Source organism: Pygocentrus nattereri, chromosome 16 (assembly GCF_015220715.1).
Source record: "Pygocentrus nattereri isolate fPygNat1 chromosome 16, fPygNat1.pri, whole genome shotgun sequence".
In the NCBI taxonomy this organism is placed as follows: Eukaryota; Metazoa; Chordata; class Actinopteri; order Characiformes; family Serrasalmidae; genus Pygocentrus; species Pygocentrus nattereri.
In genome coordinates this window covers 40,953,469-40,979,158 of record NC_051226.1, presented here as the reverse complement: position 1 = coordinate 40,979,158, position 25,690 = coordinate 40,953,469, and the positions used below count along the sequence as shown (strand labels likewise).

Below are 25,690 nucleotides of genomic sequence, written 5' to 3'. Positions count from 1 at the left end.
GTGGCACACTGCTTTCCCCTTCTGAGTCGCCTGACGGTTTGCCAGAATCTTTTCGGAGCCGACTTAAAGTCAGTTTCCAAGGCCTCACCAAACTCCTCCCATACACGGGTTTTTGCCTTGGCGACAACTGAAGCCGCAGATCACTTGGCCTGTCGATACCTGCCAGCTGCCTCTGGTGTCCCACAGGCCAACCATGCCCGGTAGGACTCCTTCTTCAGCTTGACGGCATCTCTCACCTGGGGTGTCCACCACCGGGTTCGAGGATTACCGCCCCGACAGGCACCAACTACCTTACGGCCACAGCTACAGTCAGCCGCTTCAGCAATGGAGGAACGGAACATGGCCCATTCTGAGTCAATGTCCCCCACCTCCCCTGATATCTGGTCAAAGTTCTGACGGAGGTGTGAGTTGAAGATCAATCTGACAGGTTCTTCTGCTAGACGTTCCCAGCAAACCCTCACTATGCGTTTGGGCTTGTCTGGTCTGACCGGCATCTTCCCCCACCACCTGATCCAACTCACCACCAGGTGGTGATCAGTTGACAGCTCAGCTCCTCTCTTTACCCGAGTGTCCAAAACACATGGCCGCAAGTCCGATGACACGACTACGAAGTCAATCATTGAACTGCGGCCTAGGGTGTCCTGGTGCCATGTGCACTTATGGACATCCTTGTGTTCAAACATGGTGTTCATGATGGACAAACTGTGGTTTGCGCAGAAGTCCAAAAACTGAACACCACTCGGGTTCAGATCAGAGAGGCCATTCCTCCCAATCACACCCCTCCAGGTCTCACTGTCATTGCCCACGTGAGCGTTGAAGTCCCCCAGTAGGACAATAGAGTCTCCAGGAGGAGCACTTTCAAGCACCCTTCCCAAGGTCTCTAAGAAGGCTGGCTACTCTGAACTGCTGTTCGGTGCATAAGCACAGACAACAGTCAGGACCCGTTCCCCAACCCGAAGGCGTAGGGAAGCTACCCTCTCGTCCACCGGAGAAAACCCCAACATACAGGCACCGAGTCGAGGGGCTATGAGAAAGCCCACACCTGCCCGCCGCCTCTCACCATGGGCAACTCCAGAAAAGAATAAAGTCCAGCCCCTCTCAAGGAGATTGGACCCAGAGCCCAAGCTGTGTGTTGAGGTGAGCCCGACTATATCTAGCCGGTATCTCTCAACCTCGCACACCAACTCAGGCTCCTTCCCCGCCAGTGAGGTAACGTTCCAAGTTCCAAAAGCCAGTTTCAGCAACCGAGGATCAGAACGCCAAGGCCCACGCCTTCGGACACTGCCCGATCCACAACGCACCGAACCCCTACTACTGCCCCTCCCATTGGTGGTGGGTCGATGGGAGGGGGGACTAATGTAACTCCTTCGGGCTGGGCCCGGCCGGGCACCATGAGTAAATGCCCGGCCACCAGACGCTCGCTGGCGAGCCCCTCCCCCAGGCCTGGCTCCAGGGTGGGGCCCCGGTAACCCTGTTCCGGGCAGGGTACACAAGTCCTGTTTTTGTGTCTTCATAGGGGTTATTATGGATCACACTTTGTCTGACCTGTCACCTAGGACCAGTTTGCCATGGGAGACCCTACCAGGAGCTTTTGCTCCAGACAACATAGCTCCTAAGATCATTTAAGCACGCAAACCCCTCCACCACGATAAGGTGGTGATCCAAGGAGAGGGTTTTCAATTTAGTTATACATAAATGTAAATTGAAAACTTATGTATATACTCATTTCCCTTAATCTTTTGTCTTATTTGAAGTAGTATCCTTTACTGTATAATTATTGGGTAATTTCTGTTGTCAATGTTGTAACCATGCTCTACAATTACATGCCAAACACAGCGGATGCAGTGGAGGCGGGTGCTCCAGTTGTTGTTTGGAAACCGTCTCATTAAGGTGATGATTGGATTACAGGTGTGTGGGACTGAATCTTCTAAATATCATTCAGTTCACTGTTACTTTTTTCTGAAGGTTATGGAAAATCAAACGATCTTATTATTAAAACTCCAGATTTAATGAATGAGTTTATAAATCATTTCAGAGTTTAACATCAAATACTGCAGGACTGCTTACACAACACACACTCACACAATATACACACTCACACACTCACACAATACACACACATACACACACACACTCACACACACTCACACAATACACACACACTCACACTATATACACACATGCACAAAAGATCTGAAGGCAGAAACATGCACAAGTATTGTGTAGTGCACACTGCCCTCTAGTGTCACTTCAAAGCTATTTCATTTGTTCGTTCAGCCTAATGAGAAACTGTAGAACGGACTCAGTTTATATCACAATACCTACATTTAGAGACGGTTATTCATTCAGCCTAATGAGAAACTGTGGATTGGACTAATAATCTCTTCTGGTAAGGGAATATTCTTTGCTGTGGCCAAATAAATCGAGGAATCAAACTCTCAGATGCTTCAGTCTGAACAGGCTAAAGTAAATGAGTAATGTTCTAATCAAATGATGAATATTAAAGCTCACATAATACAAAGCAACTTATTTTTACTAACTCAAGACTTTTAGCAAGACTGGTGAAAAAAATGCTTCCAGACAGAGAAGTTAAAACATTTTATTTATTTAAGTAGAAGAATATGTATCACTGTGGTTCCGTTCATATTTTTTAGCCTCTGCTAGGACAGCAGCTCACACCCAGACATACTGTGCATCAAATGTTGTGGCTCCCAAGGTCGTTTGACTTTGTTGAAAGGACAAAATGTCTCTTCTTAACATTTGGGCTTTGATGCCTGATCTAATCTGGCTTTAACACAAAGTTGGATTTCCTGCTCATCCACTGGTGTTCCTGTTATGTGCCACCACAGACTGTCTGGTCACCGCACTTCCGCACTTCCAACTTCCAACCTTTGCATTCCGTCAACATTACGTTCTAAATAAAAATTTAGAAAATTGATTTTTGACATTTGTGAATCAGTTCAGAATGTTTCACGTCCGCATCACGATGCACCTAAGAATTGAGTTTTTCCCACCCCATATGAGGGGAATATGTGATTCATTTTTCAAATTTTTGTTTAATTAATTTCACACATTAATTTATTTGTCCTGTATGTTTTTGGAGGAGATTTGATCGGATCTTTTGTGAGACCTGTTGCTGAACTTCTTAGTGCCCTGTACCATAGTTACTCCCCTTCTCTGAAGTCTGCTCTGCTAGGCTACGTGTAGTTCTGGCTTCTTTACACATGTCAGCTCCACCCGACGCTGGCGCCGGTCTTTGCCTGTACAAGCCGCTCGACGCTGGTGCCAGTCTTTCTCCGTACACGCCGCTCGACGCTGGTCCACTTTCCTCATCCACTCCACTCAGTGTTGTTTGTGGGCTATCTGTACCACCTCCAGAGAGCCACCCAGTAATACTATTAACAATTTTCGTAAAAACGCCACCCAATCTGAAAGGAAAAACAAATAAGAGTTATTACATGTATTACTCACCAACCATCTCACTCTGTATGTGGCACCAGCACAGCTTTAGGGCTGAACTGATGCCCATAATTACAATAAATATGTTTAGTCACTGAAATTTATCATAATATCTTTTAATATTTAAAACGATTCATATCCATACTACCTACAAAAGTAACCAGTGGATTACCAGTAATTTGTACCAATGATTTACTGCAGAAATATAGAAATACTCTCATTATTTAATCTTGTTTTTAATGATCATATACATCAGCTTTTTTAAATACAGCTTCTATATATTTTAGACTGTTTGTGCCTTTGTACTTGTAATGCTTCTACATTTAAAAGCTAACTTACTTCACTGCCTTTGAAAAATTGCAGGGATGAGAACAGAAGTAAAAAAAAACAGTAAAATATGTTGCTTTAAGGTTACTAGTGAAAGGATCTAGTTAAAATCAGAGTTTAAAATAAGCAGACTGCGCATCCCATAGGCTTGTTATGCTTTGTATGTAAAAGTCACTTGACATTTTCAACTGATGTAGCCTGCAACATAAACCTCAGAGCAGGTTATGAGACTAAATGAATATGTTTGAGTTGATCAGATACCGAGTTAAATCCAAAGTTTTACATCTCTGGTCTTTTCTATCTGCGTTTACTTACTGTATATTGCATTTGGAATCCTTCAGCACTTCAGCAAGATCTTTCACTGAATTTCCTAGACTGTTTTCACGCAGGTCCAGAACTTTCAAGTGTGAGGAGTTTGATTTCAGAGCTACAACCAGAGCAGCACAGCCTTCCTCTTTTATACCACAGCTCATTAACCTACATATGAAATCAGATTAGACAAAAGTTTTAGTGAAGACAAAGTTTGTTCTCTCTTGCTTTGTCACTTTAAAGCTCAGTTTTATCACATAATGGTTAAATTACTTACAGTAGTTTTTCTAGTTTACACTCCTGAGTCTTCAGTACATCACAAAAATGCTTCAATCCTGAATCTTGAATTACATTTTCACTCAGATCCAGTTCTCTTAGGTGTGAAAGACTTGAAGAAAGAGCTGATGCCAGATCAGCACAGTCTTTGCTTGTGACATTGTTCTTATTTAGCCTGCAGAAAGAGTTCAAATAAAATTACTTAAGTTCAACTAAAATAAAATTCTGTACACACTCAAGTGTGTGATATTCCACACTTAATATAAATGTAATATAATGAATTTAACAAAGTAATTTACTATCATAACGACAATGCTTATCATTAAATGAAAATTAGGGGTATAAAAATGCACCAGTGCTTCATGAAACATACATTTAAAGGACACAACTCAACTGGCTCAATTCTAAAATGAAATATCAACTAGTAAATAAAATAAATTTAAATTTTAGTGTTTTCTTTTATAGATTCAGTTGTTGTATGGAGAACCATGAACACAGAGAACCATTTTATACATGAATGGTTGTTTGCCCAGTCAAATGGTTCTTCTCTATGATGAAAACTCTTTTTAAAATGTTAAACAGAACACCAAAAAGCCAACAACCAACTGTTTTATAGTCATAGAGCCTTTTTTCTGTACTATATAGAACCCTTTTGTTAAGAGTGTAGATCCCTCCCTGTAATCTAATTTTGCATGAGTCAGTTCATTGATAGACAGAGCAGTACTGTCTGTTCTCCAGTACTGTATAAGTATCTTCTCAAGACATGTGTTTGTCCAGTGTATTAAAAAAAAAACCATGCCAAAATAAATCAGTATTGAATCAGTGATTCCCTCCCATTTGACATCTCTTGTAGTGATGGGTCGGTCGCGAATGATCCGGCTCTAAGACCCGGCTTTCTGAAGTGAATGACAGGCGCCAGCTCCTGATTTTGAGCCGTTCTTCTTTTTTTTTTTGGAAGCCGCATGTGATTGTTTAAGATGTGTGGCAGCGTCTGTGTGTCTACACTGAGCAGGAGGGGAGGGGCTACAGACACACCGCACAGTGAGCGCACGAACACGAGAGAGCAAAGTTCGCTCGGAGACAAGAAAGAGAGAGAGAAAGTTGCATTTACATAGACAGAGGCTACACGCTGGAACGGTGAGGAAAACGTAGTAAAGTTTGGAGACATTTTAATGTGATAGACAGCTCAAAGGCAGAGTGTAGACTGTGCAAAGCTAAAATTTCATATCGAGCAGGCTCCACAAACAACCTGCACAGGCATATGAGAACTGTTCATCCATCCGTGCAATTAGAAGAGAAAAGACAAGCAAGAGAACCTGCTATTAATGAAGGTGCCAGTGTGTCTGGAAAACACTTTCCCAAAAAATCATCCCAGTCCTGTATGACAGAGAACGTGCTTCACTCCTAGAAAGGGTAGACTGTGTATTGTAGCAACATCTGTCCCCTCAGAGAGAATCTTCTCCAAAACAGGGCAGATGATAACAGAAAGGAGAAATAGGATCAACCCTGCAAAGCTGAGACCCTTGGTGTTTCCATTGAATGACAATCTTCACTAGACTTGGAAAAACTGTCACATGGATTCTGCTTTTTCTTTTTGTTTTGTACATTTGAATTTATATTTTCTTGGAGTGGTGTTTTGTTGAAGTGGTGTTTCACTGTACATGGTTGCAAATTTGCAAATAATATACAAAATCAGAGACTGGCCGTTTTGTCTAATTGAGATGGGTCTTTGCTTTTGTTGTATTTTATAATTTATTTTTGTAGCACTCTGTTCTATGTCGAGTATATAAATAAACATTTGATATAATGTATGTTTTTATGTTAGCAATTCATTTTACACAGTTTTTTTAATAATTTAAGCAACAAAAAAATCTGAGGAGCCACTTGGGAGCCGAAAGAGCCGGCTCTTTTTAGTGAGCCGAGCCAAAAGAACCAGCTCTCAAAAAAGAGCCGTAATTCCCACCACTAATCTCTTGCCATGCACTGAATTGTTTCCTATATAACTGTAATTGTATCAGATCACTTTGAGTCCAGAGGTCTACACTACTAGTGAACAGCTGGATATAATGCTGAGGGTTTCTACTCACGTCAGTTTCTCCAATTTACAGTGAGGATTCTTCAGTAGACTGCAGAGCTTCTGCACTCCTGACTTATCCAATTTATTCTTGTTCAGATCCAGCTCTCTCAGTTGTGAGAGGTTTACAGTCAGAGCAGAAACCAGAGCAGCACAGTCTCTCTCTGTAATACTGCCTGATTTATACAGTCTGCAGAAGAGAAGCATAAGAGAGGGAACATCCATCACATTTATGATGTAAAACAAAATGGATGTTACATGCCAATAAATCCTCCAAATAATGTAATATTTAATATAGAGAATGTTTAGCCACTCGGTTCACTTGATGTTTAATAGATTTATTAATAATCCAGCCATCCATCCATTTCCTAAGCCGCTTCTCCATCAGGGTCGCAGGGGGTTGCTGGAGCCTATCCCAGCAGTCTTCGGGCGGAAGGCAGGATACACCCTGGACAGGTCACCAGTCCATTGCAGGGCAGACAGACAGACACAGACAGTCACTCACACCCAGGGGCAATTTAGCATGTCCAATTGGCCTGACTGCATGTCCTTGGACTATGGGAGGAAACCAGAGAACCCGAAGGAAACCCACGCAGACACGGGGAGAACATGCAAACTCCACACAGAGAGGACCCCAGTCACCCGGCAGGGGAATCAAACCCAGACCCTCCTTGCTGTGAGGCGACAGCACTACCCACCACGCCACCATGCCGCCCCATTTATTAATAATGAATAAATTAATTTAACTTTACTTTAAACCACTTACTTAAGGGTCTTCAATCTGCAGTGGGAATCCTCCAGTACTCCACAGATCTGCTCTACTCCTGCATGCCTTGGTTCATACTTCTTTAGATCCAGCTCAGACAGCAGTAAAGGATCTTTTCCAAAAGCTTTGGTCAGAGAGTCATGGGCTTCATCTGCAGCATGGTTTTTCAACAGCCTGCACAGAGGCAGAATTGAACAGATGATATTCAGTTAATGCAGAAGATGAAAGAATGTATTAATGCTAGATAAAACACAGAATGCCACTATTTATTGTATAGTTATGATGTAAAGAGGCTTGAATTCTAAACTACTCACCTTATTTTCCTTAAAGATGTGCTTCTGATTAGCTCCACTCCTTTATCTCCAGGATCGTTCCCTCTGAGATCCAGCTCTTTCAGGACTGATGACTTATTTGATTTCAGATCTGAAGCCAGAGCAGCATATCCTTTCTCGCCTACACGACACTCTGAAAGCCTGGAACGAGTACACATCCATTTAGTGTTTGGCATTATGACTTAATACACAGTTAACAAAGTTATTAAGACATAGATTTTATAGATAGATAAACATTCATTTTCATCCATTTAAGCCACTAAAATAAAACATAATTTGCCTAAACCATTCTGTCAGCCCAGATTAAGCCTTATCCTGGTCTAAATGTAATTTATAATGGTGAAACACCAATGACATTGCAATTCCAAAACTAGCCTGAATCCATGTCAATGATACTGGCTCATTATGTTCTGATAGACAGGCAAATGGTCTTTTATAACTAACAGTTTGGAGCCATTTTAGCTGTCCTTTTGTTTTATAAATAAACATCCAAACATCAGTTTTATAGCAAATCTTCCCAGTTGATGATTTTCCAATAATCAAGAGAGATGACATCATTAACATTATTATTACATTACATTTAGCAGACGCTTTTATCCAAAGCGACTTACAAATAATGAGGTACACAGAACAAACATAGTCAGGCCTTAAAGGAGTATGAACTATGAGAATGAATAAAAAGACAGACATAAACAGAGAAAAAAGTGAGAGAAGAAAGATAAAGACAGGGATAGAGAGATGAAAGAGAAAAAGACAGACAAATAAATAGAGAAGAAAGAAGAGAGGAATCAAGAAAGAAATACAGAGATCAAGAGAAAGATAAAGGACAGAATGAAAAACAGACAAATGGACAAATAAACAGATCGAAGAAAGTGAGAGAAGAAAAAAGACAAAGACAGAGAGAGAGGAACAAGACATAAGTAAGTAGATGGAGATGATGGAAGAAACAGAAAAGATTAAGAAAAAAATAAAGAGATTGTGACAGAGATAAAGAAAGAGAAACAGATAGTGAGACAGACAGTGAAAAGAGAACAATTTTATAATTTTTTTTAATATGAAGAACAATTTTAATTTGCCCAAAATACATTAACATTTCAGTGATGTACTGTTCTTATTGTCTTCCAATCAAAACACATTTTATTGTGACAGAAGATTTCACCTCAGGGTTTCCAGTTTACAGTGTGAATTCCTCAGTGCAGTTGAGAGTTCCTTCACTCCTGGATCCCCTAGGTGATTGTTACTGAGGTCCAACTCAGTCAGTTTGGAATCCTTTGAACTGAGAACTTTGGCCAGATGTTCACAGCTTTTCTCTGTTAGATCACATTCGTTGAGCCTGAAAGTAAAATAACATTTCTATGTATGGCTGTGACAAGAGAGACATGACATGTGCTTGGCTGTTTCATTGTATGTGATGATATCTTACGGTGATGTTGGATAGCTCATACTCATAATCTTTGGTTCTGGGAATGTCAATCTTTGTTGTCCCTTTAGTTTAATTAACTCAGTATGCAGCAAACACAGCACAGGTGTAGAAAATATTTATTATTTTCTCCATATACTTTCTTCATAGAATTAAAGTTATGATTGTTACATTTTCCATTTAGATTTCACTGTAGTACTCTCGATTAAGATATGCAAAATACAATTTTTAAATATTTTTAAAGTACAACCCCAATTCCAATGAAGTTGAGACATTGTGTAAAACAAATAAAAACAGAATACGATGATTTGCAAATCCGTTTCAACCTGTATTCAATTGAATCCACTACAAAGACCAGATATTTAATGTTCAAACGGATAAACTTTGTTTTTTGCAAATATTCACTCATTTTGAATTTGATGCCTGCAGCACGTTCCAAAGAAGTTGGGACAGGGGCGTGTTTCCCACTGTGTTACATCACCTTTCCTTTTAACACTCAATAAGCGTTTGGGAACTGAGGACACTGATTGTTGAAGCTTTGTAGGTGGAATTCTTTCCCATTCCTGCTTGATGTACAGCTTCAGCTGCTCAGCAGTCCAGGGTCTCCGCTGTCGTATTTTGAGCTTCATAATGCGCCACACATTTTCAATGGGAGACGGTCTGGACTGCAGGCAGGCCAGTCTAGTACCCGCACTCTTTTACTACGAAGCCACGCTGTTGGAACACGTGCAGAATGTGGCTTGGCATCGTCTTGCTGAAATAAGCAGGACGTCCCTGAAAAAGACGCTGCTTGGATGGCAGCAGATGTTGCTCCAAAACCTGTATGTACCTTTCAGCATTAATGGGGCCTTCACAGATGTGCAGGTTACCCCTGCCATGGGCACTAACACACCCCCACACCATCAGAGATGCTGGCTTTTGACCTTTGCGCTGAAAACAATCCGGACAGTCCTTTTCCTCTTTGGCCTGGAGGACACGACGTCCATGATTTCCAAAAACAGTGTGAACTGTGGATGCATCAGACCACAGGACACTTTTCCACTCTGCGTCAGTCCATCTCAGATGAGCTCGGCCCAGAGAAGCCGGCGGCGTTTCTGGGTGGTGTTGATATGTGGCTTCACTTTGCATGGCAGAGTTTTAACCTGCACTTGTAGATGGAGCGACGAACTGAGTTCACTGACAGTGGTTTTCCGAAGTGTTCCTGAGCCATGTGGGAATATCCGTTACAGAATGATGTGGGTTTTTAATGCAGTGCTGCCTGAGGGGTCGAAGGTCACGGCATTCAGTGTTGGTTTCCTGCCTTGCTGCTTACTTGCAGAGATTTCTCCAGATTCTCTGAATCTTTTGATGATATTACGGACTGTAGATGATGAAATCCCTAAATTCCTTGCAGTTGCACGTTGAGAAACATTGTTCTTAAACTGTTGGACTATTTGCTCACGCAGTTGTTCACTAAGTGGTGAACCTCGCCCGTCCTTGCTTGTGAACGACTGAGCCTTTCAGGGAGGCTCCCTTTATACCCAATCATGACCCTCACCTGTTTCCAATTAACCTGTTCACCTGTGGAATGTTCCAAACTGGTGTTTTTGAGCATTCCTCAACTTTCCCAGTCTTTTATTGCCCCTGTCCCAACTTCTTTGGAACGTGTTGCAGGCATCAAATTCAAAATGAGTGAATATTTGCAAAAAACAATAAAGTTTATCCGTTTGAACATTAAATATCTCGTCTTTGTAGTGTATTCAGTTGAATATTGGTTGAAAAGGATTTGCAAATCATCGTATTCTGTTTTAATTTGTTTTACACAATGTCCCAACTTCACTGGAATTGGGGTTGTAAGTCAGACTTGTTTCAGTATTGTAGTATTAATATGCATCACATGCATTCCTACTCATCATGGCAGAAGATACTGCCTTGTCCAGGTTCTCAAACTCCACTGGCCAGGTGATTGAAAACATGCAGAGAAAAAGTGTCTTGTGTTTTTTTCAAGTATAATTTTCTAACTATATTACATAAACACTCAAGTACATCTCAATTAATTGCTTTAACTGAATGCTAAGGTTTTAAAAACACAATACATTTATAGTATTACTACTACTACCAATAATAACAAAAAAATAACAGTATAATAGATTAGATAATTCCACACACACACACACACACACACACACACACACACACACACACACACATTTTCTAAGCCCATTTTCTCCCTCAGGGTCACGGGGGGAGCTGGAGCCTATCCCAGTGGTCATCGGGCGGAAGGCAGGATACACCCTAGACAGGTCCCCAGCCCATCGCAGGGCAGACAGACACAATCTAGTTAATTCCATTCATTTCTTAATTGTGCTGTGCTTTTTCTCCCACTGTGTCCTGAATGAATCCATGAAGGCAGATTTAACTAACTATTGTTCTAGAATACTAACTGAATACTAGAACATTAGCTGAATTAGTTGTAGCTAAACTACAATCATGTGCACTCAGTGTGCAGCTCATTATGCATCAAGTTTGGGTTTAAATGGTTCCTCTTGCAGTCTACTTTTGCTTTTAATGCCGTAATCATCAGTCTGTGTTGATTTTATAGAGCTTATGTTGGGGATCCATACACAGTGTCTGGTGCAACAAATCTACCCATCAGATGGAAATATTTAGCAGGAAAAAAATGCAAAGTATGACTTGCAAATCAGCTTTAAGGACAAATTATACACATTTGACAGGATGTATGAATTTTGAGACCCCTACTCAACAAATTAAGACACCACATATCTCCAGGATTAAATTTATGCATTCATTAAAGGAATGGGCAGAAAGAAAATTGCCACAGGATTTATCTTCCATCATAATTAAATATACTTCAAAATTAGAAGTTAAGAAAGTATCATCCTGGTTGAGTGTTTCCAATAGACTAATTAAAAAGAGACATACTTACCTAAGTGTCTTTAATTTGCAGTGTGAGTCCACCAGCAGAGCAGAGAGCTGCTTCAGTTCTGTAGATCCTAGTTTTTTCTTGCTCAGATTCAGCTCAGTCAAAACTAAAGGCTCTTTCTTTAGACATTCAAAAAGGAAAGCATGGGCTCCTACTGCATCATCACTCTTCAATAGTCTGTACAGAAAAATAAGTGTTTACTAATAGCAAATTGTATTACTTCTATCTTCTCATCTTATCCAACCTTTCAACAAAGGCTTTTTAGTGAAATCATATTTGGATCTTCCAGTCAGTCTCACTTCCTTTTTATTCCCCACTGTAAATATTGGGTGGAACTGAACATTAAGGATTTATGAAATGTTTTGTTTCCCATTTTTGTCAGCCATAAGGAGTAATGAGTTCTGATATTTCTTCTTTAAGTTGAGAAGCTATATGTTTGTTATTTAAAATTAACATTTGATTTTGTGCTGCAGTATGGTTTATAGCAGCACAACTTGTGTTTTTTTTTTTTGCTTGCATATAGATTCTACAGATCACAAAACCATATCATGTTTTATTAAGACATTAAACATACCTAAAAACTAAGACAAACAGTATTGATTCAGACTAATATTCATGTAGTAAGCTCAAGATGTTTTTCCTTCTCACCTCAGTGTCTTTAGTTTATATTTTGGATCATCTACTACATCAGTGAGCTTCTGCACTCCTGTATCTCCAGGATCGTTCCCTCTGAGATCAAGCTCTGTGAGGTGTGATGAGTTTGATTTCAGAGCTGAAGCCAGAGCAGCATATCCATTCCCTGTTATACTGCAATCTGAAAGCCTTGAAAAAAGAAGAGAAATACAGTTATTACATTTTTTGATCTCGTAACTCTTATTTATTTATGACTGTCTTGGTTGTAGAATAAGTTGCACGTTTCTTGTAATAGCCATGATGGGTATCAGATTTTGAACATGGCTTAGTTTTAGTTGACAATATTTGCATAATTTATTTATATTTATATTATAGACAATATGTCTATAATGAAATCTGTATGCTAAGATTTCAGCTGAAAAATTGTTAGTGAATCTTAGTCAAACCACTAACCCAAGTTTTTGTAGTCTGCAGTGTGAATCCTCCAGCAGAAGAGAAAGCTGCTTGACTTTTGTGTCTCCTTGTATTTTTCCTTTCAGATCCAGCTCTGTCTGCAGTAAAGGGTTTATTTTTAAAAGTTGAGTCAGAGAATCACAGGCTTCTTCTGCATCAGAACTTTTCAGCAACCTGCACAGATGATAATATCTTGTTAGAAACACTTTGAGCAAAGTGAACATTTTTTTTTTCTCTGTTCATTTTTCTTAGTAAAAAAAGCATTCAGCTTCAATCAGTGTACTTTCTCATTGGTCCAGTAAATCATCACATGCTCACCTCAGTGTCTTCAGTTTACAGCTTGTATCATCTACTAGAACAGTGAGCTCCTTCACTCCTGTATCTCCAGGATGGTTTCCTCTGAGATCCAGCTCTCTGAGGTGTGATGAGGGGTTTGATTTCAGAGCTGAAGCCAGAGCAGCATATCCCTCCCCTGCAATATGACAGTAACTGAGCCTGGAAGTAAAATAAAAAAAATAAATAAATAAAAATGGAGAACATTCTGAATTTCTTTGATAATGTGAATACATTTATAACATGATGATAATTTGCAAAACTATGTAGACATATAGCTCTTTACAGCAAGGCTTATTTTCAGGGTATCTACAGTGTCTAGATATACAGAAAGAACAGCAATGAAACCAGTGGGGAAATGGCACAAAGTATTGTGCAATAGTTTTGGGCATCTAAGTTATGTTTCATACATTTTTTCCCATAGCAAAATGACCAGTGTTGTTCAAATGATTGATAGAACTGGTCATTAAAAATGTACAGCAAAAAGTAACAACACAAATTTTTTTTCCCCAGTAATACCTAAATTTATCAAATTCTTTATGTATTTAATATACATTAAACTATTAGCTATTGTGGTAATTATTTGTATTTACTACAATTTAAGTATTTTTTAACAAAAATTAATATCTAGATCAACATTTTCAATCTAATATCCTCAGATGTTGTATATATGTGTTGTATATATCAGATATTGTGGGCTACAAGACATTCTGAGTGGTTTTTTTCTTTCATTTTTAAGGTGCATGTGCACACTGTCCTCATGTAATCATTTTGAATTACATTACTAAATTTTAAATTGAATTAAAGTACTAATTGCATAACTATTGTTCTCTGTGAGATCCAAAATCCATTAGGCGTGAGTTGCAGCTTGATTTCAGAGCTGAAGCCAGAGCAACATATCTTTTTTCTGAGATGCAACATTTGCTAAGTCTGAAAACAAAAGAAACATTTCGCTGAGATTTCCAGCTGTTTTAAGAAACTATAGATACCCAGCATGATTGTTTCTCTAAAGATTACATCACAGAAAGCTAATAGATGAAATGGTTATGAATTCTAATATGAGTACTGATGATTCAGGGTTTGTTTTACATGAGTTCTGAGAAAAAAGTTTTTGGCCTTAAAATCTGTTCATGGTGTAGGGCTAATAACAGGGTGTTGTGAGGCAAAATACTTTTTTCAGATTTTCCACTATTTTCTATCATCAACATTTCCATATAAACTCAGAAGACATATGTAGGTTGACTGGAGCTTTACATGTGTTGTAGTCATGGTGACCCCTGATTCCCATCACACCCACTGTAAAGACATCTGTGTCTCTACAATTAACTATTTCACACCAAACCACTCTGAATGACACTGTTTACATCTCAGCCGTATAAATATGCAGATGATCTGTAAAATTCCCCTTGTGTACTACTAAGCATTTCTAGTGTCTTCAAATCACCTTTTTGGAGTAACTACTACAGTGACCCAAAAATCTATTTCAACTAGATTTTCACCAACATTCCAGGTTTAATAAATTATAACTTACCAAAATATTGTGTATGTAATAAATTACTTACATCAGTTTCTCCAGTTTGCAACTGTAATTTTTCAATATGACAGAGAGCTTCTCCACTCCTGCAACTCCTATTTTATTCTCACTCAGATCCAACTCTGTCAAGTGTGATGAATAATTGAATTTTAGAGCCGAAACCAAAGCAGCACAGCCTTGCTCTGTTATGCTGCAGTCACACAGCCTGCAGAAAGTAAAAAAGACAAAAAAAATAAAAAAACAACCCCAAGTAATTTCATGACAATGTTTTATATTGCAATATACATTATTCATTCTCATTTATCTGGTCTTTTTTGACTCAAAATATATAGATAATTCAGTCAATAAGTCATGTTGACATCACTGACTGGGAATTCCGGACTCATTCCTGCTTGCAGATTATGCTACTGTAGCATAATCAGAAGTCAATGACAAATGTTTAAGGATTAAAATTTTATCATATGATTCCTCACCTCAGATTTTTGATCTTAACCTGTTGTTTCTCCAATCCAGCAGCAAGACGCTGCACTCCTGAATCCTGCAGATTGTTTTTACTCAGTTCCAGGCTTTTCAACATGGAATGCTCTAAGCTGAAAACTCTAGCCATATCTTGACAGCTCTCCTCTGTTAGGCCACAGTTATTGATGCTAGAAAATAACATGATGGATATAATTTTACACTTCTATTTATACATTTATGTACATAATGTTTGAACAGACTGCTACAATGACTTTAGTCAATATTTTTTTGTTTATTTTTATTTGCACCTGCAGGTAAAGTGGGCAACACGGAATGCCCAGTCTACAATTCAAGCTCTAGGGAAACAGGCTCATCAGCAGCAAGACAGGCTGTAAGTGATTCAGTAAGGTCCTGGTAGGTTTTCACAGGTTTCTACAGCCTTGCTGACTGCAGTGTATCCCACAGCTGCTGGAGGGGATGTGGGGGAGGATCCACAGAGTGAACATGGTGATTGAAGTGGTCCCACAGATGCTTAGTCAGGTTCAAGTCTGTGAAATTCAGGGGTCACAGTAGTATTCGGAAGTATGGGTCATGCTCTCCCAACCAGTGTTGGACATTTCTAGCCGTGTGACATTGCCGTGTCACAGTGTCTTGCTGGAAGATCCCATTGATCCCAGGGAAGACGATCAGCATGTATGGGTGTTTGTGATCCGTGAGGATGGATTCATACCGAAACCAGTTGTGAGAGCCTTCCACATGGATGAGTGAGCCCAGAGAAAGCCACGAAACATTTCCCAAACCATAACACGGACACAGCTTGTGGACATGAAGTGATCATAATACTGTGACTCATCAGTGTAGCATAGAATGAGACATTTGAGGAGGAGGCAGTGAGCCTGAGAATGGTGTAGTAGGGTATAAGAATTTGTGATATTTGCCTCAAATGGGTGCAGTCTGTGCCGACTGCATTCTCCATTATGACAAAATATTCAAAATCTAATCAAAATCTGTGTGCTTGGCCAGTCATGAGGCAGATGTGAGTTATTTATTCAATGAACATAAAGGTTATTAACACTAACTGAACCCTTATAAAAGTAATGTCTTTAAAGACATTAGAAGAATCAGCTGATTGAACACAGCCTGATTAAAATAAACCTCACAGATTGTGATCCTTTTCATTCAAGGTCAAGTTGCCAGCATAAAAATTCAACAAGCAAATTATGACGCAATCCTAAAGAGACGTTGTTTATAAGCGCTTGTTTCTGTACTTTATATTAGATAGTAACTCACCTCAGTTCCTCCAGTTTACAGTTTTTGCTACTCAGTCCAGCAGAGAGCAGCTTTAGTCCTGAGTCCTGTAGAGCATTGTCACTCAGATCCAGCTTAATCAGCTTTGAGGATTCTGAGCTTAGAGGTTTGACTAAAGCTTTGAAGTTGGTCTCTGTCAATTTACAGTCATTGAGCCTGGAAGAAAAATAATGTTAGAATTTATTTTTGTCCTAAAGTTTAAACCAACTTGTGTTCACTGTTCTATAAAAGAAACTTCAACTAAAGTCATGAAACATGGTTTTGCTGAGGCATATATAAAAAAAAGAAAGCTAACCACATTAATTCATTTCCTCATTTATTTTGCTTTTAACACTGGTTGCAAAAATGTTAATCTAACTTTATACTTGTTTTTTTTAGCAATTATATTTCTTACAGTGGTTGTAATATTTCTTCTGTGTGCTTGGTGCAGCCGTTTTCTCTGTGTTTCTCTTTTTATGTCTATTTTGCAATATGTGCAGGTCTGTGATTGGCCATATGGGGCGCTCACCCATATGTAAAAGCCTGGCAAGGCAATCCCTAGGCACATTCAGGGCTCTTTCCCCTCTGATTTGAGTACACCTCAATGAGTATGCAATAGAGTATGGAAGTTTTATTTAGACTTTGTGAAACTGAATTTTGGGAAATTAGGGGATGAGCACCACTAAGTAGGCAGAATGAAATCTTATATCTCAAATGGTAACTGTTCTAGAGAAATACTGCTAAACTTTTTCCCCCAACATTTAATGTAACTGTTTTTAGAGTGATGGTACTAGTTCATAAATACCATGATTATGTTCATATAATTTAACATTAAATAATTAACAGCTGTCAACATTCCTTCTTATCTAAGATTTGGGAGAAAGTTGTTGGCCAACAGTCATGTTCTTTTTATTATAGTCAAGCTTTTAAAAACATCATAGAACAGAGCCATCCCTGGCTTTGGTGGACAGTGATTTACTGGCAGCCTTTTTACTGTAGCCTTTACAAATTTGTCAGAGGGTTTTCTGAACAGTATGGTGTCCTACAAGGCTCTGTTTTAGGGCCTTTACTATTCTGCCTTTATTCTTCCTAGAATACATATTATGTAAACACAATATTGCCCTTCACTTATGTGCTGTTGATAGTAAATCATACATGTCAGCTTAGCCTGCAACACACATTTTCACATAGTGGAAGACTGTGTTAAAAACATTAAAGCCTGGATGACATGGGCAGGAAACCAGGTTCTCATCAGGGAAAGTTTGCACTGGCTTTCTGTTCTGTTCCACAATGACTGTTCTGTTTTGATGTCTAGGCAAACTCCTTGGATCTCTTACAGCTTATTTAGAGGAAAATAATTTACTTATAGAGCTCCTAAAGACTAGAATAGCTCTTAGAGATTAATAATCATTATTTTTTTCTTTCCAATGTTTTTTTCTTTTCTGTGTAAAGCATGCATGTGTAAACTGTTATGTTAATAAAGGTTTTATTATTTATTATTATTATTATTATTATTACATGCATTGTAATTTCTAAAGAACATAATAATATAACTACTGTATTATTAAAATGTATTCATTAGCAGGAAAACTGTTTCACTTACAAAGCTATTTTAGCAGTTTCGACCACTGGAAGCAGTTTCTTAAGACACTCATCTGATCCAATGAACTTCTTCAGGTCAAAGACTTCAAGCTCCTCCTCTGATGTCAGCAACACAAAGACCAGAGCTGACCACTCTGCAGGTGAGAGTTCATTCATGGAAAGTGTTCCGTCTTTCATTTGCTTCTGCATTTCCTGCACTAGAGAACGGTCATTCAGTTCATTCAGACAGTAGAAGAGATTGATTGATCTCTCTGGAGATGGATTTTCTCCAAACTTATCCTTAATGTACTGAATTATTTCCTTGTTGCTGTCTGAGCTGCTTCCTGTCTGGGTCAACAGACCTCGAATGAGCACCTGATTGGTCTCCAGTGAGAGGCCTAGAAGGAAACGAAGGAAGAGGTCCAGGTGGCCTTTGTCACTCTCTAAAGCCTTGTCTACTGCAGTCTTCAGCAAACTAACAATGGTCTCATTTCCATTTTCCTGTGATGTGTTCTGGGGGGAAAAGACATTCTTCTTGTCATTGTTGAGACAAACATATGCATACAAAGCAGCAATAAACTCCTGAATGCTCAGATGCACAAAGCTGTACACTGTGCCCAGAAACATCCCAGTCTCTTGTGTGCACACTCCAGAGTACACGGAAGTTTCACTGATCTCAATACCGCACTCTCTTAGGTCCTCGCTGTCGAAGATCAGATTGTTCTTCTCCAAGTGCTGAAAAGCCAGTTTTCCTAAGGCCAATATGCCCTCTTTATCCCAGGGTACATCCGATGCAGTCTGCTCACCAGACTTCTGATTTTTCTGTACGGTCTGGAAGATCAGAAATCGTGTGTACATTTGTGTCAGTGTTTTTGGAGTGTCTTCATTCTGTGTTCCTTTCAAAAGCTGCTCAAGTACAGTGGCTGAGATCCAGCAGAAGTAGGGGATGTGGCACATGATGTGGAGGCTTCTTGACTCTTTGATGTGATCAATTATTTTGATGGCCAGGTCCTGATCACTGATTTTCTTTCTGAAATATTCCTCTTTCTGCTCATCATTGAAGCCGCGCACCTCTGTGACTCGGTCGATAAACTCAGCAGGGATCATACTGGCAGCTGCTGGTGTAGTGGTTATCCAGATCAGAGCAGAGGGCAGCAGATTCCCCTTGATGAGGTTTGTCAGCAGAACATCTAACGATGCTTTCTGTGTTTCGTCAGCGCAGTGCTCATTTTTCTTGAAATTAAGAGGGAGTCGGCATTCGTCTAGACCATCAAAGATGAACATGACTTTGTACTTTTCCCGAAATCTCAGACCTTTCGTCTCTGGGAAAAACCGGTTGAGAATATCCATCAGACTGTGTTTTCCTTCCTTCAAATTCAGCTCTCTGAATCGAAGTGGGAAGATAAACTTAATTCTCTGATTTTTAGTTCCATTCGCCCATTCCAGAATGAACTTCTGCACAGAGACTGATTTTCCAATGCCAGCAATGCCCTGTGTCATCACAGTTCTGATGGGTTTGTCTTCTTCGCTTAGTGCTTCGAACATGTCATTGCACTGAATTGATTTCTCTATGGTTTTCTGAACACCCTCTGTGATGTAGAGATCTGTGTAGATTTTGTTTAGGAGAGTAGAACCACCTTTCTGTGCTATTCCTTCAAATATACGTGTATATTTATTTTTCATATTGGACTTGAGTTCACACTGACGAATGACAACCAGCTCATCTAAGCAACAAAAGGCAAGAACATTAAGAATGATGAGCAAAATAATGACAAGCACATTTTTTAAAATATGTAAGTATGTATGGTGTATTTCATAAGTGCTGAGAATTCTTGCTGTTTTGGTTCTGTACTCCATCACATTGGGTAATAAACATCTTAGTCCAGAAGCAGCGCTTACTTGGGTGGGCTGTGTTTCAATGGTTGCCTCAGATTGCAGAAAAGTCTCTCTATGGGTGCTGCTGGATTTGAGTGCAGCTTTTGATGTATTTGCATATTTACTAATGATATTTTTATAGAAAAGCTTGAAAACCCTGTTGATGTAGACAGAAGCCTTGCCTGGTTATACTGGATAGAGCGTTACCAATTTGTCAGCATAAAAGGGAAATTTTCTGAACACAAATTACACAATTTTCAGTTTTTCGTTTTATGGTATTAATAGTTAACAATGCATTAAGGCATTACCAGGTCCAGTGAAAATTATGTATATAACTAAAGCTTGTTTCAAAGACACAAAAGCATGGATTCCTGTTAAACTGCAACTTACGAATGCAGACCACACCTTGGTTAATGAGATAATGAGAGGAGGGGAAGTCAGGCTTTAAGGTAGAGGAGAAGGGGGAGGAGGTGGGGTGTGAAATTTCATCACAAGAAGGAGGAGTGAAGGACTGGAATTCAGAAGGAGGAGTTTTAGGTGTGGTCTTTCCTCAAACTTCAGCTAACTTCAGTCATAACTCCATTAAACTTTCAATTGTCTCCAGCAAGCTCAGAATGCAGCAGCCTATGTGCTTTTCCAGGAAAATGTTTGAGCATTTAACTCCAGTTAAGTTCTACATTGACTACAAGTTCTTGTTTATAACATTTAAACCTCTTAATGTTCAACCTTCAGCAGATCTTACTGCTCTATTGGAACAGCTTTGCTGGTGAAAGATCATGTCCTTGTCTAGAACTTTAAGGGTCCAGCCTGCGCTGCGGCCCACCAGCAGAGGGGGATGGTGGCAAGGTGCCATAACTTCAGGGAACTCCAATTCCCAGAAGCCCTCAGGCTGATTAGGCCCAACCTGGAACACATGTGGACTCCTCTATTTAAGGCCGTAGCAAACAGCAGCCCTTTGTCACATCTTTGTAGAGGGGTGACCGGTACGGTACTCGGTCCAGATGGGTATTTAAACAAAAAGAATACAACAAAGAGCTGGAAAAAACCAAAAGAGAGTAGTTGCCCCAAAATTACTCAAAAGGCTTGAGCTACAAACAGCTCCAAGCCATGCTAAAGGTGTTTGATCCACTAACAGCAAACAAGTGAACTATAGCCTGTCTTCCTGTCATACTTGGAGGAAGCGTCTTTTGTTTTCTCGTCATCTTTTACTTCACGTTTCTAGTTCAGCCTTTGTTTGAGCAGCGTTTCCTTTGTTTGCCCTTTTTCCTGCCTTTTGATTTCCTGCTCATCGTGATTTTTTTTTTACGTTGTTGCCTATGCTTCCCATTGGAGCAGCGGAAACGCCATGATAACTAGCGGTAACTCCACGAGCCCGGCTCCAGATCACCTCGGCTCGAATGTACTAAATCCATACTCGATTTCGATCACACACTTTCTCACTGGTCTGCCTCCCTGCCATCCCGTTCCTTTTTAATTTAATACCTGCTTTTAATTTCTTTGAAACACGCTCTTAAAGTCTGTGGCCCACCAGATATTACTATTATTTTGCATTTTCAAAACTAGTGTTGAGTACAGGGCCAAAACAAAACATTCAGTTCAAATGCAATCTGTGCTGAATCGATACACAAACCACTATCAAAGAACTCTTACTTGTCTCCAGTGCATCAGCAATGTTATCGTGCTTCATCTTCTTCAGAAAGTGCAGAGCAAGATTAAGAGCTCCCTCTTTAGCGCTGCACCAGTCATCTGTCAGCTTTTCATAGTGTTTTGTGTTTTCTTTTGTCAGAATCTTCCTGAACCGCTCCAGCTCATTCTTGATGAAAACAATTATTTTGTTCTCCAGATCCTTGAAATGAATGATGAGAATGAGAATAAAAATCTGGTCTGATTAAAGTTTTTTTTAATGAAACAAAGTGTGTCTACTACATATAGCAGAAAATTATCTGTAGAAGATTATTTCACTTAGAAAATTGACACACAGCTGTATTTCATAAATCTTCATTAAATTACTAGTCCCGATATTGTTTCTTCCATGCCTGTCAGGTTAGGAATGTTTTTAATGTCCACATTTGTGACCTTGGTATGGATTTTGTTTTGGCTACATTGAAAGCAAGCTTGGTCTTGTCTAAACAAATCAATGTGATAAGTGTAACTTCTGAGCAAGCAAATTACATAATGAGAGATTTTTTTTCCTGCCAATTCAAAATATAAAAAAAATTAACAAAAGAAAAAAATATTGGTCCTACAGAGAAGATGCGACAGAGATCCGGGGTCTTCTTGAAACTTTGCTGGTCAGTGAAATTCTGTAAGTTAGGCTCCATTTTTTTGGGGGAACCCCTGCAGTCAGAAATAATAGCATTTACAATTAACAACACTGTCAGTTAAAGACAAGCAACTCAATTAGAAAGATCACTCAACATGCATCCACTTTAGTAAAAGCTTTTAGCCTTTTAATGTTAAAGCGCTCAATGTCAAAGTAGCACCAAGTAATTTTATTAGTCTTTGTTCTGTTTTACAAATAGCAGGTTCTTCTGTATACGTCCTTGTCCTTACATCGAATTTTCTACATGAACCCCAAAAGATTTATAACTACTCCTTTGGGAAACAGGAAAATTAATAGGAATATACACTGACCGGCCACTTCATCAAGTCCACCTCCACTGACCGTTCAGTTCCACTCTGTAGTTCTACAGTTACAGACTGTAGTCCATCTGTTTCTCTGATACTCTGTTACCCTGTTCTTCAGTGGTCAGGACCCCCATGGACCCTCACAGAGCAGGTACTATTTGGGTGGTGGGTCATTCTCAGCACTGCAGAAACACTGACGTGGTGGTGGTGGTGGTGTGTTAGTGTGTGTTGTGCTGGTACAAGTGGATCAGACACAGCAGTGCTGCTGGAAGGGGGGCTAACAGGGTAACAGAGTATCAGAGAAACAGATGGACTACAGTCTGTAACTATAGATCTACAGAGGGGAACTATACGGTCAATGGAGCTGATAAAGTGGACAGAGAACGTAGAAACGAGGAGGTGGACTTAAGGATGAAAGAACAGTATGAATTTAATCTGTGACTGTATTTTCAAACCAGCCCAATTTTTGCAGGAAAACCACAAGTGTGTCAACACTCATCATCACATGCAGCTAATACAGTGAGGTGTCTTTGTTTTATGTATTTTTGTGTTAATTATGTATTTGTGATTATTTTTATAAATGTTTCCTGATGGCAACTTATGCGATGGATTTTGTCCCATTGTAATCATAAATAAATTATAAAGTAAACCTCACGTACATTTTTATAGACCCCGATCCGTCTTTGGAGTTTAGATCGTCATCTTTTGATTGTCTTCTTTCCATGGATGCACATCTGAGTGAATGAACCAAAGCATCAGTTAAGAAGGGAGAGGAGATAAAACTTCAGATCACTTGCTCATTTATAACACATTATTTTTAAATATATGCAATCAGAAAGACTGTAGCTGATCTGTCTTTCAACAGAGACAGTATTCAGTCCTGTTTCTGACAATGCACATACATTTATATCTTTATGTAGTTTTTTATGAACATTTGTGTCAAAATAATTATTTCAGGAGGGCATCATATTTCTTTCAGTCACGTATCACAAATGACATCCAATGGTATCCAGAAGATGCAAGTCAAAGTTCTACTGCACTTTAAGTCAAATACTGCTTGAAATATAGAACCAGTCGTAACTGTTTGCATGTGAATTGCTGTCATTGACAGCTGAGTAAAGTAGTTCCTGTTAGATTCACTGAAGGAGAATTCCAGGGGAGATTTGAAAACTTCTCCCGTCTGTAAGATGTAAACAAAGTAATTCATAATGATTTGGCATGAAATGCTCAGTTCTACAGTCAGAACTGTTCAGAGTGCTGGTGATAGGAAAGTGTCTATATCTGTGTTGTAGTCATGGCAACGCCTGGTTCCCATCACCACCACTGTAAAGACGTCTGGACCGTTTCACACCGAACCCTCTGAACCTCTGATTACACCTCACACTCTGAGTTACGCACACATTTTGAAAACCGCTGAAATTAACCTTCAAGAAACCTGAATGAACTAAATGTAAACACCATGAATGTATTTAAATAACTGTCAGTCTTCTGCTGGTCTGTTATTTAGCATCAGGATTTTTTTCATTATGTAAATAAATGCTGATCCAAAGAGAGAAAGTGTGACCTACTGTTCCTCTGTGGGTAATTCATCTCTGAAGTTGTGAGGGGGGTCTTTAGACTGGTCACTCTTCATGGACAAACAACTGGGTCTGGATGAGCCTGGTCTCTTCCTGTAGAGCATTTATCACATGGATAACTTTTCATAGTCGATGTAAAAAATCTATTTAAATTTTAATTTATAACGTGATGTTGAAGGAACGCAAAAGGCAGAACTTGGAAGCGTGGAAGTTCAGCGCCCGGATACCCACACATAACGAAAACACAACTGGATGAACAAGAAATCTGACCGGCTCCTTCTGCATTAAAGCCAGTATGTCCAGTATGTCTCAGTGCGCTGATGTTCTAGTATAAAGCTCTGCTTTAAGCTTTAGCTCATCGCATTTTATCGCAGATGAGTGGCAGCAGCGTCTCATGTGTTCCAAACAAGAGCAGCGAATGACTGTCGTCCAGTTCACTCACCACATCGCTTTCATTTGATTTATAAGATTAATAAGATATTGAAAGTAAATTTATTTTGGATCATTACAAATACTTCACACTTTTATAGGGTTAGGGTTAGGGTTACACACAGTGAGAAAGATGCAGTGATAACTTTTATAACTACATCGCAGCCTCTGAATCGTAATCAAATCAAATCGGGAGGTACCTAGAGATTCACACCCCTAATCTCCAGGCCCTACTGATCCTGGGTGAGCACTCTACCGCTGAGAACAATCCGGACAGTCCTTTTCCTCTTTGGCCCGGAGGACTCGACGTCCATGATTTCCAGAAACAGTGTGAAATGTGGACGCGTCAGACCACAGGACACTTTTCCACTCTGCGTCAGTCCATCTCAGATGAGCTTGGCCCAGAGAAGCCGGCGGCGTTTCTGGGTGGTGTTGATATGTGGCTTCGCTTTGCATGGCAGAGTTTTAACTTGCACTTGTAGATGGAGCGACGAACTGAGTTCACTGACAGTGGTTTTCCGAAGTGTTCCTGAGCCCATGTGGGAATATCCGTTACAGAATGATGTGGGTTTTAATGCAGCACCGCCTGAGGGGTCGAAGGTCACGGGCATTCAGTGCTGGTTTTCTGCCTTGCTGCTTACCTGCAGAGATTTCTCCAGATTCTCTGAATCTTTTGATGATATTATGGACTGTAGATGATGAAATCCCTAAATTCCTGCAGTTGCATGTTGAGAAACGTTGTTCTTAAACTGTTGGACTATTTGCTCACGCAGTTGTTCACTAAGTGGTGAACCTCGCCCGTCCTTGCTTGTGAACGACTGAGCCTTTCAGGGATGCTCCCTTTATACCCAATCATGACACTCACCTGTTTCCAATTAACCTGTTCACCTGTGGAATGTTCCAAACAGGTGTTTTTGGAGCATTCCTCAACTTTCCCAGTCTTTTGTTGCCCCTGTCCCAACTTCTTTGGAACGTGTCGCAGGCATCAAATTCAAAATGAGTGAATATTTGCAAA

At 39.7% G+C, this 25,690-nt stretch overlaps 1 protein-coding gene across 2 annotated transcripts in view; it reads right to left on the bottom strand.

The window, feature by feature from the left end:
• Nucleotides 1–2,583: 2,583 nt before the first annotated feature.
• Nucleotides 2,584–25,690, bottom strand: part of LOC108416497 (NACHT, LRR and PYD domains-containing protein 3-like) — a 27,569-nt gene continuing 4,462 nt past the window's right edge. Inside the window, exons 3-21 of one of the 2 annotated variants that reach the window (XM_037546154.1) lie at nucleotides 24,238–24,339; nucleotides 23,329–23,403; nucleotides 22,288–22,378; nucleotides 21,692–21,887; nucleotides 18,189–19,890; nucleotides 16,589–16,762; nucleotides 15,313–15,486; nucleotides 14,868–15,044; nucleotides 13,291–13,467; nucleotides 12,973–13,146; nucleotides 12,535–12,708; nucleotides 11,890–12,063; nucleotides 8,703–8,876; nucleotides 7,526–7,684; nucleotides 7,212–7,385; nucleotides 6,459–6,635; nucleotides 4,373–4,546; nucleotides 4,102–4,263; nucleotides 2,584–3,428 (exon numbers count right to left, since the gene is read on the bottom strand). In XM_037546154.1, coding sequence (XP_037402051.1) covers nucleotides 3,146–3,428; nucleotides 4,102–4,263; nucleotides 4,373–4,546; nucleotides 6,459–6,635; nucleotides 7,212–7,385; nucleotides 7,526–7,684; nucleotides 8,703–8,876; nucleotides 11,890–12,063; nucleotides 12,535–12,708; nucleotides 12,973–13,146; nucleotides 13,291–13,467; nucleotides 14,868–15,044; nucleotides 15,313–15,486; nucleotides 16,589–16,762; nucleotides 18,189–19,890; nucleotides 21,692–21,887; nucleotides 22,288–22,378; nucleotides 23,329–23,403; nucleotides 24,238–24,339 — 4,693 coding nt within the window. In that variant the 3' untranslated portion in view covers nucleotides 2,584–3,145. The remainder of the gene's footprint in view (nucleotides 3,429–4,101; nucleotides 4,264–4,372; nucleotides 4,547–6,458; nucleotides 6,636–7,211; nucleotides 7,386–7,525; nucleotides 7,685–8,702; nucleotides 8,877–11,889; nucleotides 12,064–12,534; nucleotides 12,709–12,972; nucleotides 13,147–13,290; nucleotides 13,468–14,867; nucleotides 15,045–15,312; nucleotides 15,487–16,588; nucleotides 16,763–18,188; nucleotides 19,891–21,691; nucleotides 21,888–22,287; nucleotides 22,379–23,328; nucleotides 23,404–24,237; nucleotides 24,340–25,690) is intronic. The other variant, XM_037546155.1, reaches the window with a different exon arrangement.